This window comes from Brachyhypopomus gauderio, chromosome 4 (assembly GCF_052324685.1).
Source record: "Brachyhypopomus gauderio isolate BG-103 chromosome 4, BGAUD_0.2, whole genome shotgun sequence".
NCBI classification, from domain to species: domain Eukaryota; kingdom Metazoa; phylum Chordata; class Actinopteri; order Gymnotiformes; family Hypopomidae; genus Brachyhypopomus; species Brachyhypopomus gauderio.
The window spans coordinates 10,017,919-10,032,885 of record NC_135214.1 but is presented as its reverse complement, the minus strand read 5'-3'; the positions used below and the strand labels follow the sequence as shown (position 1 = coordinate 10,032,885).

General features: G+C 41.6%; 1 protein-coding gene across 6 annotated transcripts in view; it reads right to left on the bottom strand.

The window, feature by feature from the left end:
• The window catches only part of col6a3 (collagen, type VI, alpha 3), a 100,808-nt gene that overhangs the window by 17,604 nt on the left and 68,237 nt on the right, over positions 1 to 14,967 (bottom strand). For all 6 annotated transcript variants that reach the window (XM_077002089.1, XM_077002087.1, XM_077002086.1 and 3 more), the window contains 16 exons: positions 7,206 to 7,817; positions 6,330 to 6,941; positions 5,530 to 6,120; positions 4,807 to 5,418; positions 4,336 to 4,670; positions 4,023 to 4,101; positions 3,723 to 3,868; positions 3,481 to 3,573; positions 3,200 to 3,253; positions 2,273 to 2,344; positions 2,092 to 2,118; positions 1,967 to 2,011; positions 1,810 to 1,863; positions 1,653 to 1,715; positions 916 to 981; positions 659 to 712 (listed from right to left, as the gene is read on the bottom strand). In XM_077002089.1, the coding sequence (XP_076858204.1) occupies positions 659 to 712; positions 916 to 981; positions 1,653 to 1,715; positions 1,810 to 1,863; positions 1,967 to 2,011; positions 2,092 to 2,118; positions 2,273 to 2,344; positions 3,200 to 3,253; positions 3,481 to 3,573; positions 3,723 to 3,868; positions 4,023 to 4,101; positions 4,336 to 4,670; positions 4,807 to 5,418; positions 5,530 to 6,120; positions 6,330 to 6,941; positions 7,206 to 7,817 (3,515 nt within the window). The remainder of the gene's footprint in view (positions 1 to 658; positions 713 to 915; positions 982 to 1,652; positions 1,716 to 1,809; positions 1,864 to 1,966; positions 2,012 to 2,091; positions 2,119 to 2,272; positions 2,345 to 3,199; positions 3,254 to 3,480; positions 3,574 to 3,722; positions 3,869 to 4,022; positions 4,102 to 4,335; positions 4,671 to 4,806; positions 5,419 to 5,529; positions 6,121 to 6,329; positions 6,942 to 7,205; positions 7,818 to 14,967) is intronic.

Genomic DNA, 14,967 nt, shown 5'->3' with positions numbered 1-14,967 from the left:
CTGTGAATATACCTGTCTTACTGTAGAGAAGGGGAGCACTGTGAATATACCTGTCTTACTGTAGAGAAGGGGAGCACTGTGAATATACCTGTCTTACTGCAGAGAAGGGTAGCACTGTGAATATACCTGTCTTACTGCAGAGAAGGGGAGCACTGTGAATATACCTGTCTTACTGTAGAGAAGGGGAGCACTGTGAATATACCTGTCTTACTGTAGAGAAGGGGAGCACTGGGAATATACCTGTCTTACTGTAGAGAAGGGGAGCACTGTGAATATACCTGTCTTACTGTAGAGAAGGGGAGCACTGTGAATATACCTGTCTTACTGCAGAGAAGGGGAGCACTGGGAATATACCTGTCTTACTGTAGAGAAGGGGAGCACTGTGAATATACCTGTCTTACTGTAGAGAAGGGGAGCACTGTGAATATACCTGTCTTACTGTAGAGAAGGGGAGCACTGTGAATATACCTGTCTTACTGTAGAGAAGGGGAGCACTGTGAATATACCTGTCTTACTGTAGAGAAGGGTAGCACTGTGAATATACCTGTCTTACTGTAGAGAAGGGGAGCACTGTGAATATACCTGTCTTACTGTAGAGAAGGGGAGCACTGTGAATATACCTGTCTTACTGTAGAGAAGGGGAGCACTGTGAATATACCTGTCGTCCTGGTTCTCCTCCAGCACCTCTCTTCCCATCTTCTCCAGGCTCTCCCTAGGGACAGAGTAATGCTCAGGAGAGCAAATATTTATGAAACATAAAAAGTGATTTTATTATCTATAAGTATGATGTCTGGTTCAAGTATCATATGCCTAAAATCTATTAATGTGGGCATCTTGAAAAGGCTTTATCAGAGGAAGACAGAGAAAGTTGTCTGCATTGTGGGTTTATGTTCATATACATGTGTGAAATTATACCGGTGGTCCAGCATCGCCTGGATCTCCCTTAGGTCCCCTCTGGTTGTTATCCTTTCCTGTAGTGCCCTAGTGAACAGAGGTATTCTTTTTTATTCTTTCTTCAGGGATTTATTGATATCAAAACCAAGAAACCGAAACAAATGAAAGTACAAATCCTATGTCAAAGTCAAAGGAAAACACGTAATAATGTGACTAAGACACAGATATAAACGACATATAATAGGAACAAAACCAAAACAACAAACAAAGACAACCAGTTAACACAGAATATATAAACACTCGCGATAACAAAAATAAAATAAGAAACAGGTGAAACCAATGACAAGGGTGGAGAACTAGACACACACTAGGTGCACATAGAATTCTGACCCCCCCTAATCCATCACCCTTAACCTTAACCATAATCCTAAACCCTAACCCAGAATGTATCTCATATCAGAGAGCAGCTGTTAAAATCATTCTTTAAAGATGGCTGCTGAAAGTATTTCTATTCTCCATTGTTATTTAAACTTACAATTCTTTTTAGATGTTCTTTTTTTGCATTAAATGTACTTTAGAATGTGTTTTTTCTGTTTTTAATTAGTTTTTTTTTTATTAAAATTGAATTACCCATGAACAAATGCTCCATCGCTAGTTATAGATACATTTACATTGAAAAACTTTTGCCAATATGCTGAACTAAAACTGTCGAGTTATTTAGTTACATTTTGCATCCTTACACAATGTCAAATACTTACTGGATCTCCCCGAACACCAGTCTGGCCCACGTCACCCGCCTGGCCTTTGGCACCTTTAGGGCCCTACATATACAGACATCAAATACAAAACTGCTGCCTTTTAAAAGATCACATTGATTTTATTCAGTAAAGAATTCCACATGACAAAATGGATTACCCTTTGCCCAGGGTTGCCTCTGTCTCCTGGTGGGCCAGCAACTCCACTTGTACCCTGAAAGTTTTAACCAACAAAGAATAAGTGACAAACACATTGTTAGATTTTAATAATGAATAAATTCACTACCTCAAACCAGGCTTGTTACAAGACAACTCACCTCCTCTCCATTAATTCCATCTAAACCAATCTCTCCAATTTCCCCCTGGGAAAAAAGAAATCACACCCAATATTTAAATGCAATATATATTGCATTAATTCAGATGCATCCCTTTTTAAACATACCTTTTCACCATTATATCCTCGTGCACCCTGAAAATAGAAAAAAATGCAAACACAGTGTTTAATTGTGCCAAGGCTTAGGCTGGTAGTACGATTTTAAAACCAGACTAAAATCAGATTCATTGTAAGTTTAACTTTCTAAACGTCTTCTACTGGGAACACTGCAATAAATGAAAATCATCACCTTTACACCCCTTAGACCTGGGCACCCCTGGAAACCTTGAGTTCCATTCACACCTGGAGGACCTCTTTCTCCCTAAAAGATTATGGATGATGAAGCTTATCAGCAGGGTTAACAGATTTACATTATGAGGTAATTCTGATTGAGGCATTTTGTATGAGGCATATGGACATTTGAAAATGGAGGTTTTGGGTCCATAATTGTGCTGGAAATGCATTTGGCTTTGAGGATATATTATGTTGTGGAACATTTGTTTGATATGTTTGTGGTTGTGGGGGCATTGAGTTTACCTGCACCGCTCCAAATACACTGAAAATATTTCAGCTTTTTAATCATTATAACGAAGAAAATTAATAATGTTAATTATGTACTTTAAAAACATAATTTTCATTAACCTATTATTATTACATACCACATTTTATTTTAGAATTTCACAACAAGCAATACCTGGAATACGTTTAACACCACATGAATATATGTACTGTAAGATGAGCTTATGAGCTTTGAATATAAGATTGCAAATTATTAAATATTTGTAAGTACAGGAGGTCCTTGGGTTACGTCAGTCCTGAGTTACAATGTTTCATGGTTACGACACATCTCCCATTTACTGTATGAAGCCTTGTTTCGACTTAAGTAGTTTTGGTCATAACGCAATCTTTTTATTACTGTTTATTATTCCTGTTTCATTTAATTATTAAACGTATTTTATATGTGTTTTTGATCATTACTGTGTTAGGATAGGTGTTAGGATAGGATAAGTGCTTACTGTATGTTATTTACGTACAGTATGTACGTATGGTCTGACTCACAACGAAAATCGGTTTACGACATGATGTAGAAACGGATCAACGTCGTAAGTCGAGGACCCCCTGTACTGATACTGATGTACAATATACCTAATATTTGACATTTAGAAAGTTCACCCACCGGTCCACCCTCATCACCAGGGTGTCCTCTGTAACCCTCACCACCAGGTAAACCCTAGTAGAAATTAAACAAAACATGTCTATTAACATTCTATACATACATACATACATATATATATATATATATATATATATATATATATATATATATACATATATATATATATATATATATATATATATATATATATATATATATATATATATATATATATATATATATATATGAGTGATTTAGTGATTTAGGTTTTGCATATGATCTCTAAGCGTTATGTTACAGACCTTTTGACCAGAAAGACCAGCAGGTCCTCTGTCGCCTCTCTGGCCGGTGCATTTGCAAGGTACCGAGCAGCATTCTCGTTCTGCTATGTTATCCTATACATAACAGAAAAGATCAAATTAGATTATTTACATTATCACCACAGTATTTTTTTTATGTAGGAAACTGGTTAATTTGAAGACATTTTATTTAATTTCCTTAAAGATCTTCTTTGTTAGAATACTGCACAAATCTGAAGACATACCAACTCTTCCAGCAGTTCATACTCCAAGTCCATTAGATTGACCCGCAGTGGTCGTGTATACCTAAAACCCCGTCCAAATTCTAGCAGTACTGCATCTTCAAAGTGTGGAACCCTCTCCAGAGCAACCAAGATGAATGCATTTATGCCTTGAAATAAACAATACATTTAAAGTAAATGTAAACATTAGATTTTATACTGCTGGCTGATTTGTGCAGCATTAGTGGAGTGAGGCTTCTTCATGTCATTTTAATGTCATTAACTATTAAATTGTTATTAATAGGGTTATGGTTATTCATATACCTGCAGTCTGCATCTGCTGAACTCGCTCCTTCATGATGTTAAACTGAGCATCCAGACCATCAGTGAGGTGGATTATAACCTTTGTTTGAGTTAAAAAATAATCAAACATCAATTTCTGTGCAATATTACTGCAATGTTACTATATTACTGCAATAACGCTCTGGAATTAACCCTGTTCCCTGCACTGCATTTTTATTTATAGAGAATTTTGTTTGAATGGTTTGACTGTAATTGAGAAAAAAAAGATGAATTTTTGAATATAATTATTATTATTAATAATAATAATAATAATTATTATTATTATTAAGTTTACCTTAACTCTGTCTGCTGGTCGACTCTTAAATCTTGACACATATGCATCAATAGTTTTAGCGTTGAGGAGGAAAGGCCCACGGCTGCGCAGGTTTTTGAAGGCCTCAGTGAGTTGAGTGTGGCTGTCAGTGAAGTCCAGGTGCACAGGCTCAGATGCAGAATCCATGGCTAATACGCCCACCTGTACTGATGGGTCCTGGCCAGAAGAGCAGCTAATACTCTGGATTTGACTTATTCGTTGCAGAATGGCAGAGAACTTGGACTCCAGTGATCGCTGCGCCACAAAGATGTTTTGTGAAGACACATCAAATCCCACAAGAACATCCAAGCTGCAAGCTAAAATCAAATGGGCTTATTAGATATGCATTCAAATCTGACCACTTCATTTATTTAAAATTTCTCTACAGTGTTTCAGAAGTGTAAAGTGAAAAAGAAAAAAACCAAATTCAAATTATTCTGTTGTGTTTCTCACCCTTTGTGGGCTCTGTTGCTCCTACGCATAGTTTTATTCCCATTATTTCATCATCAAGGGTTTCCAAGATCTGTTCATTTAACTCTGAGAGCTCCTGGAACGTGCTGGCTCTGGCCACTGTGGTTGACTCACTGCCCAGGTTATTGAGCTCATTCTCAATATCACCAACACCAATGGCATAAATGCGTACGCCAGTGGACTTAAGGGCCAGTGCTGCTGTTTTACTGTCATCCTGTGAACGTCCACCAGTGACCATCATTAGAATCTGAGGGACGCCTTCATCCTTCCGGCTTCCTCTCTCCTTCACAAAATGTGTCTGCTGGACGTGCGTAATGGCGTTGCCTGTGTGAATTCTACGGCCGCCCTTGTACTCCGCCCGGCCGATGGCGTTGATGATGTCATCCTTGTTGTTATATGTATTTAGGTAGAAAGCATCTGTCACATCTGTAGCATAGTGTGCCAAACCAATCTGTAGGTTGTCTTTTTCCGTGAAGAAGAGGTCAATAAGGTTGATGATAAATTCCATGACCTCTTTGAAATTATCCTTGCCAAGATTTATTGACCCATCAACCAAAAACACAATGTCAGCAACTTTAGCCTTTATATCAGTGGCTAAGGGAAAGAGTGAGAGAACAAAACAACTCAGTTATGTCACATGTAAATATGTGTTTTCATGAACACTATTATTTTCACTATGTCATTTACAAACATAGTTCCACTCACTTGGCTCTACAGGAGAAACAGTAGGTTCCATTGTTCCATTAAGTCTGGCAATAAACTGGTCCTGAATGCTCAGCAGTGCCGGGAAGGTTGGTACTTGCAGGACGTCATCACTTGTAGTTGCAATTTGTTTGAGCTGCCTTGAATCTGCTGCCCCAGCACCGATTCCTATACAGTTCACTTTAGAATCTTTGAGAATTTGCCCATACTTTGATACATCAGAGGTTGACCTACCACCTGTGAGCACTACCAAATGTTGAGAGGCATCTCTAATGCGAGCCCCTGCAGATTCTTTCAGCTCATTTCTAACCACATACTCAATAGCGTCCGCTAAGTTTCCACCACGACCACCCATCTGACGCAGTCTCTTCACAGATGAAATGACAGCCTGCTTGTTGTCATGGGAGATCAATGAGAACTCAGTCTTAGGTCTCTCCCCATACTGGACCACAGCCACACGCACTTGATCAGGCCGCACATCTAGCTGCTGCACAATCTTCAGTATGAAGTCACGGATATGAGCGAGTCCATTTGCTCCAACACTGTCAGAACCATCAATAAGGAAGACAATGTCTCTTTTTCCAAGATTAAGACCTGAAAACAAATGCAGTCACTTGAACAGTTATAAAAGTCATTTACTTACATATGTAAATAAATGTTCTTTGAATGTTCTTTGAAAATTGTTTTTGATTTAAGCATAATGTGGCCAAAATGACAGAAACAACAATGGTTATTTGTAAAGGTAGTATCTCATACAGTAAAATAATAATTATTATTATTCATAAGTCAAATGAATATGGTACCTATATTCACAGTTTGCACCGTTTTGATGATGTCATCAGTACTCATGGTGTTGACTGTTGTCAGAAGTTGCTGCTCCACGTTTGGTAGCTGATTGAAGTCTCTGATCAGATATGACTGTTCCGGCTTCAAAGAAATTAGTTTTAGCTCTTCTGAATCAGCGTTGCTTGATCCAACTGCTAACGGTGCTACAAAACTTGACTTCAGTTGACTAGCAGGAGCAGATACGTCATCATTGGATTTTCCTCCTGTCACTAAAATGAGAAACTGGGGAACACGGTCTTCAATACGGCTGCCAGCTGATCTCTGAAAAATGTTCTTTGAGACCCAGTCGAGCGCTTGGCCTGTATTCAGTGTTCTTCCACCCTTGCTTCTCAGTCTTCTCACTGCCTGTCGTACCTCTTCCTTGGTAGTGTACTCATTGAGGAGAAATTCTAGTTTGGGGTCTTCGCTGTACTGTACCACTGAAATCCTTACCTTGTGTAAACCAACATCCAGCTTCTCCACAATGTTAAGGATCATTTCTCGTATAGCAGGGAACTCACTGCGAATTGTTGTGGTTCCATCAATGAGGAAGACCACATCCTTCTTCTCTCCTGTCGAAACTGGTGGTTCTATCATGATTTGACACAAAAAACACAGAATCATGATATAAAATTTGATATAAAACATGATGTCAAATTTGACAAATTAACAATTTGTAATTAATTAACAATTACATTTGGTATATGACAGTAAAAGCACATTTTAAGCAGTACATCTAACACAATTTTGTAGATTTGATGTACAATGTCAAATATTGTACATTGTAAATGGTAAATTGTAACGCATTGTAAGTCATACAAGAATGGAAAGAATGGGTCGTTAGAGGAAATTACCTAATACACTGGGATAAAAAGGTTGCAGTGTGGTCAGTTCTTCATTAGACAGCTCTGTCAGTGTGGTGATAAGTTCGTCTTGGACAGTGTAAAGTCCTGGCAAATCATCCACAGAGTACGCGTAATTTGCAATATAAGATACCACCTGCAGCTCTTGAGGGTCAATATCTCTTGTCCCGATACTGAAAGGCACGACTCCTGACTGCTTCAGCGTATTTGCTGGTGTTCTTACATCGTCTGTGGCTCTACTTCCTGAGATGACCACCAAGAACTGTGGAACATCTTCTTTCTTCCTGCCACCATGACTTGAATCCAGGACTTGGAGGCGGACAAATTCTATGGCCTCACCAAGATTGCGCTGCTTCCCTTCTTGTTGTTTAAGCTCTTTGATGGCGTTCAGAACCCCCTCTTTGGTTTTGTAGGAGTTGAGGTACATATCCACATGTGGTCTGTCTCCATACTGTACAACACTCACACGGATCTTGTTTTCACCTACATTAAGTTTTTCCACTACTCTTTGAACAAACTCCTGGATGATGGGGAACTCCCTCCCAACACCTGTAGAACCATCAATCAAGAAGACTATGTCCTTCTTGGGACCTTGGGACTCTGCTGCAATTAAAATTCAGATAAAACACAAGTTATTTGAAGTTATTTTAATGTAAAACCTTTAAAAAACCTTTTCTCAAAAACCAATAAGAACTGGTCACAGGATTTTGTAAAAGCAAGACAAATTAAAATGTTGATTACACGTAATCATAGTTCTGTGAATAGAAAAGCACCAGGGGTGATGCAGACACTATGAATACCAGCGTCACAACCTCCTCAGAACCCCAAATCTTTGCAAATTCCAAGTGTCAAACAGTTACATATATAACTAATATTCTGTTTCCTTGTTTCACCACCGGGGCACAGCAAACACGTTGTGATCAAAGAATATTTAACTGAGACTCAAAGACTCTTAGGACATTATCACCCACAGACTGGAAAAAGGCCATGCTAACAAGGCAGAATCTAATAAAATTGCAGAATGACACTCAAGCCACCGCACATACTACTGCAAGGACACCTAGGAGATTACTATCTATATTAGATATTATTAACTTTTATTTATATTATTATTATACTATACTATTAGATATTATTATCTAACCCTAACCCTTGGACAGTGCTCATGGTGGCATGGATCCAGCAAAAAGTGGCCTTCAAACTTTAGAGCATGCTTGATGACAATCACAACCTCTAATCTTATTATAAAAGTAGACAAACAAGTGGTCAGACTGGAAAAATGCTGTAGAAGCAGTCACAGTGCCCGGGCTGCACACAATAATGAATGTCTTGCATAAGAAAATTTATAAAGGCATAAGCAATCCTGCACACAGCATGAACTCACTATAAAAATCATTTTGAAAATGCACACCAATGGCCAGAAATCATGTCCTGTAACTCATAGTCATGATATTGGAAGGCCTGACCACAACTTTATGCAAAGTTAGTGACCAGGGAAGTATGAAATAAATCAGAGAAGGAACCAAGACGCCAGTGGAACTCTTAAGGGATTCACAGTTCATATGAAAGCATTTCAAAGGACAACCATCGCAGGGACACTTCATAGGGCTTGACAGAAGAGTAGTGAATATGGAGAAACAAAACCACTACTGAAAATTGATCTGTCTACTATTGCTTTAAAGGTAAATGAACAGAAAACCATTATTGACAACCCCCATCCCCACCCCCAAACACACACACACACGCACGCAAACACACACACATGCACACACACACACATGCACACACACACACACACACACACACACACACACACACACACACACACAAAATCTCATAGAGAGATTTTATAACACATGCTGGAGATATCTGAGAACACCAACATGAGAACACCAGCATTGAAAACCCAGCCTGAGAAACCAGCCCCAAGTGAAGCAAGGTGGTAGTGATATCACATTTCAGGGAAGTATTTTATGAGGGAAAAACAATCTGGTTTGAGGGAAGATGGATCATAGGCATAGGCATTACCTCAGAATTTTTAAAGCAAGACAATGACTTTAAGCATATTGTAAATGCTTCCCAGTGTGGTTAAAAACCAAGAAACTGAGTGTGTTATGAAAGCCGAGAGCTCAGTCATATTGACACTATGGGCCAAGATTGGAGAAGGTTCTGTTTACCAGTGGATCTCCATCTGGTCTCACAGTTTTGTCAAGAAGAATGAGCATAAATATTAGGATGCTGATGTGAACAGCTGATGGAGACATATATCAAAAGACTTTCAACTGTGTTCCAGTTGAATTCCAGCTAAAGATGAGTCTAATCATAGCACTGACCCATTGGTTGAAGTCATTTGTGATCAGAAACCTTGTCACAGTAAATACATTTTGCATTTTCAAGATGTTAGGTATATTTTTATGTGAATTTAAATGTAATAAGGAGTGGAATTTCAGGGATTGACATTTTGTAGGAATTATAAACACGACTGTTATGTTTTGGAAGTTGGATGAGGCAGCACTATAAACACATTTTAGAACAGCAGAGTTGTATGAAAACGTAACTGCATGTGTCACAACATGGACAACTAGCCTCAGTGAAAGAAGGAAGTCTAACACATTCTCTGATGTTCAGAGCTTACAATGTAGCCGTTACACCTACATTGAAATTACTAAACTAAATTGACTAAAACCTGATTTTACCTGATCGGATATTTTCAGTGGACTGTGTGGTCACACACATCTGAACTTTTCAGTGGACTGTGGGGACACACTCACCTGATCTATTCAGTGGACTGTGGGGACACACACCAGATGTTTTCAAACAAAATCAATGTTGGACAACATACAAGTCACATTTTCCACATTAGATACATATTCAGCACCATGAAAACAATCACACTAAAACAAGGCATAAAGAGCTTTCACAAATGCCTACCAATGGTATATGGTGTTGGAGGAGTGATGGGAACAGAAACAGCCTCTACCGATGTCAAAAGTTGCTCTTGGACATTTGGGAGCTCAGTGAAGTCTGACACAGACAGAGCGTAACTGGGGTCATAAGAAATCCTCTGAAGCTCCCTGCTATCAGAGCCCCTCGATCCTATTCCAAAGATTAAGACTCCCTGATCCTTAAGAGCAGAGGCGGAGGTGTCAACGTCATCAAACGACCGTCCACCTGTCAGCAGGACCAGTATCTGTCGCGCTCCTTCCAGTCGTCTGCCACCGGAGGCGGCAGTAAAGACATTGTCTCTGACGTACTGGAGAGCCGCCCCCGTGTTCAACGTTCTTCCTCCTTTGTGCCTCAGACTTCTAACGGTGTTTAGAACGTCTTCCTTTGTGGCGTATGTGTTAAGATAGAAATGAGCCTCTGGGTCTCTGCTGAACTGGATTACCGACACACGGTCTCCCTCCTCTGACACACTCAGCCTCTCAACCGTTCTTTGAACAAAGTCACGCATTGCTGCGAAAGAACTCCTAGTGCCATCGGAACCGTCCAGAAGGAATACTACATCCCTCTTGGCCACTCGTTTGTGAGCTATGGGCAGTGAAAAGAGAAAAAACAAAGTCACATCAACATCACTAGTTTGTTTTTCAAACATGAACACCTTTGGAAGGGCTACAGTATAATTAAAAAGGACATTCTCTTCTCTCCTGCGCTATTCACTGCCGATCTTAAAGCTTGGATTACTTCACTCCCTTGGCTTGGACACGGTGGGTAGAGCTATTTTGGTGCGCATGCATTGCAGCACACGTTTGGCTGAGTAATGCAGACTTGGACTTTGGCTATATTATGTGACGTTTAGATCGCGGGGCCCATGGAAAGAAAACTGCGCCTGAGAATCCCGAAGGAGGACTTCTGGGACACGAAGATCGGCAGTTCAGTCTGAAGCCCTGACTGAAGACCCCTGCACAATGCGCTAACCTGCCCTTTCACCATATAAAATCATCAGCATGATGAATTTACATGCTAAAATGACACCCAACATGCTAATAATCGAGTATGGAATATCAGCACTAGTCGTGTGGGCATTTGTAAGACATTTGTAGAAATCTGCCTTACCTATGTCTGTCGTTATGAACGGTGTTACCTCAGACAGCCCTTTGCCGAGAGATGTGACAAACTGCTGCCGGACTCTTGCGAGGTCAGAGAGCTCGGGAACAGACTGAGCAAATGTGGGATCAGTGACAATTTTCTGAACCTCTCTGCTTGAATTCCTAGTGCCAACACCAAAAATCAAGACCCCGCTTTCTTTCAGGGCAGTAGCAGGTTCATCTACGTTGTCACTTGACCGTGACCCACTGAGCAGGATAAGAACCTGTGTGACACCTTGCTGACGCCTGCTGCCGGCAGAGGCAGTGAGCACGTGGTCGCTCACATACTGGAGAGCGGAGCCGGTGTTGAGTAGTCGCCCTCCTCTGTGTCTTATGCCTTTGACATTGTCAAGGACCTCCTCCTTTGTTGAGAAGGTATTCAAATAGAAATGGGCCTCGGGCTCTCTACTGTACTGCACAACGGAAACGCGGTCCCTGCTCTCGTCTACATCAAAGGTTTGGATTAGGTTTTGCACAAATTCAAGCATGGCAGGGAATCCTTTCCTTGTGCCATCCGAACCATCCAGAAGAAAGACAATGTCCTTTCGGGGCATGTCATATTGAACTAGGAAGAAAACAGTGCCATTTTAGTCACACACATTTTGGTTAAATAAATGCATCAGTTGCAGTAGTCAAGACAACAGAGACTCTCGCTTAGAATGTTTCAGAGTTCATGGGGCTCGTGTTGCAGCAATGAAGCAGCTCAAGGCCACCGATTCATCTCACCATGAAATGGAGCAAACTTCAAATCAAAAAAGCACCATGAAAACATTCAGATTAAAACAAGGCATAAAGAGCTTTCACAAATGCCTACCAATGGTATATGGTGTTGGAGGAGTGATGGGAACAGAAACAGCCTCTACCGATGTCAAAAGTTGCTCTTGGACATTTGGGAGCTCAGTGAAGTCTGACACAGACAGAGCGTAACTGGGGTCATAAGAAATCCTCTGAAGCTCCCTGCTATCAGAGCCCCTCGATCCTATTCCAAAGATTAAGACTCCCTGATCCTTAAGAGCAGAGGCGGAGGTGTCAACGTCATCAAACGACCGTCCACCTGTCAGCAGGACCAGTATCTGTCGCGCTCCTTCCAGTCGTCTGCCACCGGAGGCGGCAGTAAAGACATTGTCTCTGACGTACTGGAGAGCCGCCCCCGTGTTCAACGTTCTTCCTCCCTTGTGCCTCAGACTTCTAACGGTGTTTAGAACGTCTTCCTTTGTGGCGTATGTGTTAAGATAGAAATGAGCCTCTGGGTCTCTGCTGAACTGGACTACCGACACACGGTCTCCCTCCTCTGACACACTCAGCCTCTCAACCGTTCTTTGAACAAAGTCACGCATTGCTGCGAAAGAACTCCTAGTGCCATCGGAACCGTCCAGAAGGAATACTACATCCCTCTTGGCCACTCGTTTGTGAGCTATGGGCAGTGAAAAGAGAAAAAACAAAGTCACATCAACATCACTAGTTTGTTTTTCAAACATGAACACCTTTGGAAGGGCTACAGTATAATTAAAAAGGACATTCTCTTCTCTCCTGCGCTATTCACTGCCGATCTTAAAGCTTGGATTACTTCACTCCCTTGGCTTGGACACGGTGGGTAGAGCTATTTTGGTGCGCATGCATTGCAGCACACGTTTGGCTGAGTAATGCAGACTTGGATTTTGGCTATATTATGTGACGTTTAGATCGCGGGGCCCATGGAAAGAAAACTGCGCCTGAGAATCCCGAAGGAGGACTTCTGGGACACGAAGATCGGCAGTTCAGTCTGAAGCCCTGACTGAAGACCCCTGCACAATGCGCTAACCTGCCCTTTCACCATATAAAATCATCAGCATGATGAATTTACATGCTAAAATGACACCCAACATGCTAATAATCGAGTATGGAATATCAGCACTAGTCGTGTGGGCATTTGTAAGACATTTGTAGAAATCTGCCTTACCTATGTCTGTCGTTATGAACGGTGTTACCTCAGACAGCCCTTTGCCGAGAGATGTGACAAACTGCTGCCGGACTCTTGCGAGGTCAGAGAGCTCGGGAACAGACTGAGCAAATGTGGGATCAGTGACAATTTTCTGAACCTCTCTGCTTGAATTCCTAGTGCCAACACCAAAAATCAAGACCCCGCTTTCTTTCAGGGCAGTAGCAGGTTCATCTACGTTGTCACTTGACCGTGACCCACTGAGCAGGATAAGAACCTGTGTGACACCTTGCTGACGCCTGCTGCCGGCAGAGGCAGTGAGCACGTGGTCGCTCACATACTGGAGAGCGGAGCCGGTGTTGAGTAGTCGCCCTCCTCTGTGTCTTATGCCTTTGACATTGTCAAGGACCTCCTCCTTTGTTGAGAAGGTATTCAAATAGAAATGGGCCTCAGGCTCTCTACTGTACTGCACAACGGAAACGCGGTCCCTGCTCTCGTCTACATCAAAGGTTTGGATTAGGTTTTGCACAAATTCAAGCATGGCAGGGAATCCTTTCCTTGTGCCATCCGAACCATCCAGAAGAAAGACAATGTCCTTTCGGGGCATGTCATATTGAACTAGGAAGAAAACAGTGCCATTTTAGTCACACACATTTTGGTTAAATAAATGCATCAGTTGCAGTAGTCAAGACAACAGAGACTCTCGCTTAGAATGTTTCAGAGTTCATGGGGCTCGTGTTGCAGCAATGAAGCAGCTCAAGGCCACCGATTCCTCTCACCATGAAATGGAGCAAACTTCAAATCAAAAAAGCACCATGAAAACATTCAGATTAAAACAAGGCATAAAGAGCTTTCACAAATGCCTACCAATGGTATATGGTGTTGGAGGAGTGATGGGAACAGAAACAGCCTCTACCGATGTCAAAAGTTGCTCTTGGACATTTGGGAGCTCAGTGAAGTCTGACACAGACAGAGCGTAACTGGGGTCATAAGAAATCCTCTGAAGCTCCCTGCTATCAGAGCCCCTCGATCCTATTCCAAAGATTAAGACTCCCTGATCCTTAAGAGCAGAGGCGGAGGTGTCAACGTCATCAAACGACCGTCCACCTGTCAGCAGGACCAGTATCTGTCGCGCTCCTTCCAGTCGTCTGCCACCGGAGGCGGCAGTAAAGACATTGTCTCTGACGTACTGGAGAGCCGCCCCCGTGTTCAACGTTCTTCCTCCTTTGTGCCTCAGACTTCTAACGGTGTTTAGAACGTCTTCCTTTGTGGCGTATGTGTTAAGATAGAAATGAGCCTCTGGGTCTCTGCTGAACTGGACTACCGACACACGGTCTCCCTCCTCTGACACACTCAGCCTCTCAACCGTTCTTTGAACAAAGTCACGCATTGCTGCGAAAGAACTCCTAGTGCCATCGGAACCGTCCAGAAGGAATACTACATCCCTCTTGGCCACTCGTTTGTGAGCTATGGGCAGTGAAAAGAGAAAAAACAAAGTCACATCAACATCACTAGTTTGTTTTTCAAACATGAACACCTTTGGAAGGGCTACAGTATAATTAAAAAGGACATTCTCTTCTCTCCTGCGCTATTCACTGCCGATCTTAAAGCTTGGATTACTTCACTCCCTTGGCTTGGACACGGTGGGTAGAGCTATTTTGGTGCGCATGCATTGCAGCACACGTTTGGCTGAGTAATGCAGACTTGGACTTTGGCTATATTATGTGACGTTTAGATCGCGGGGCCC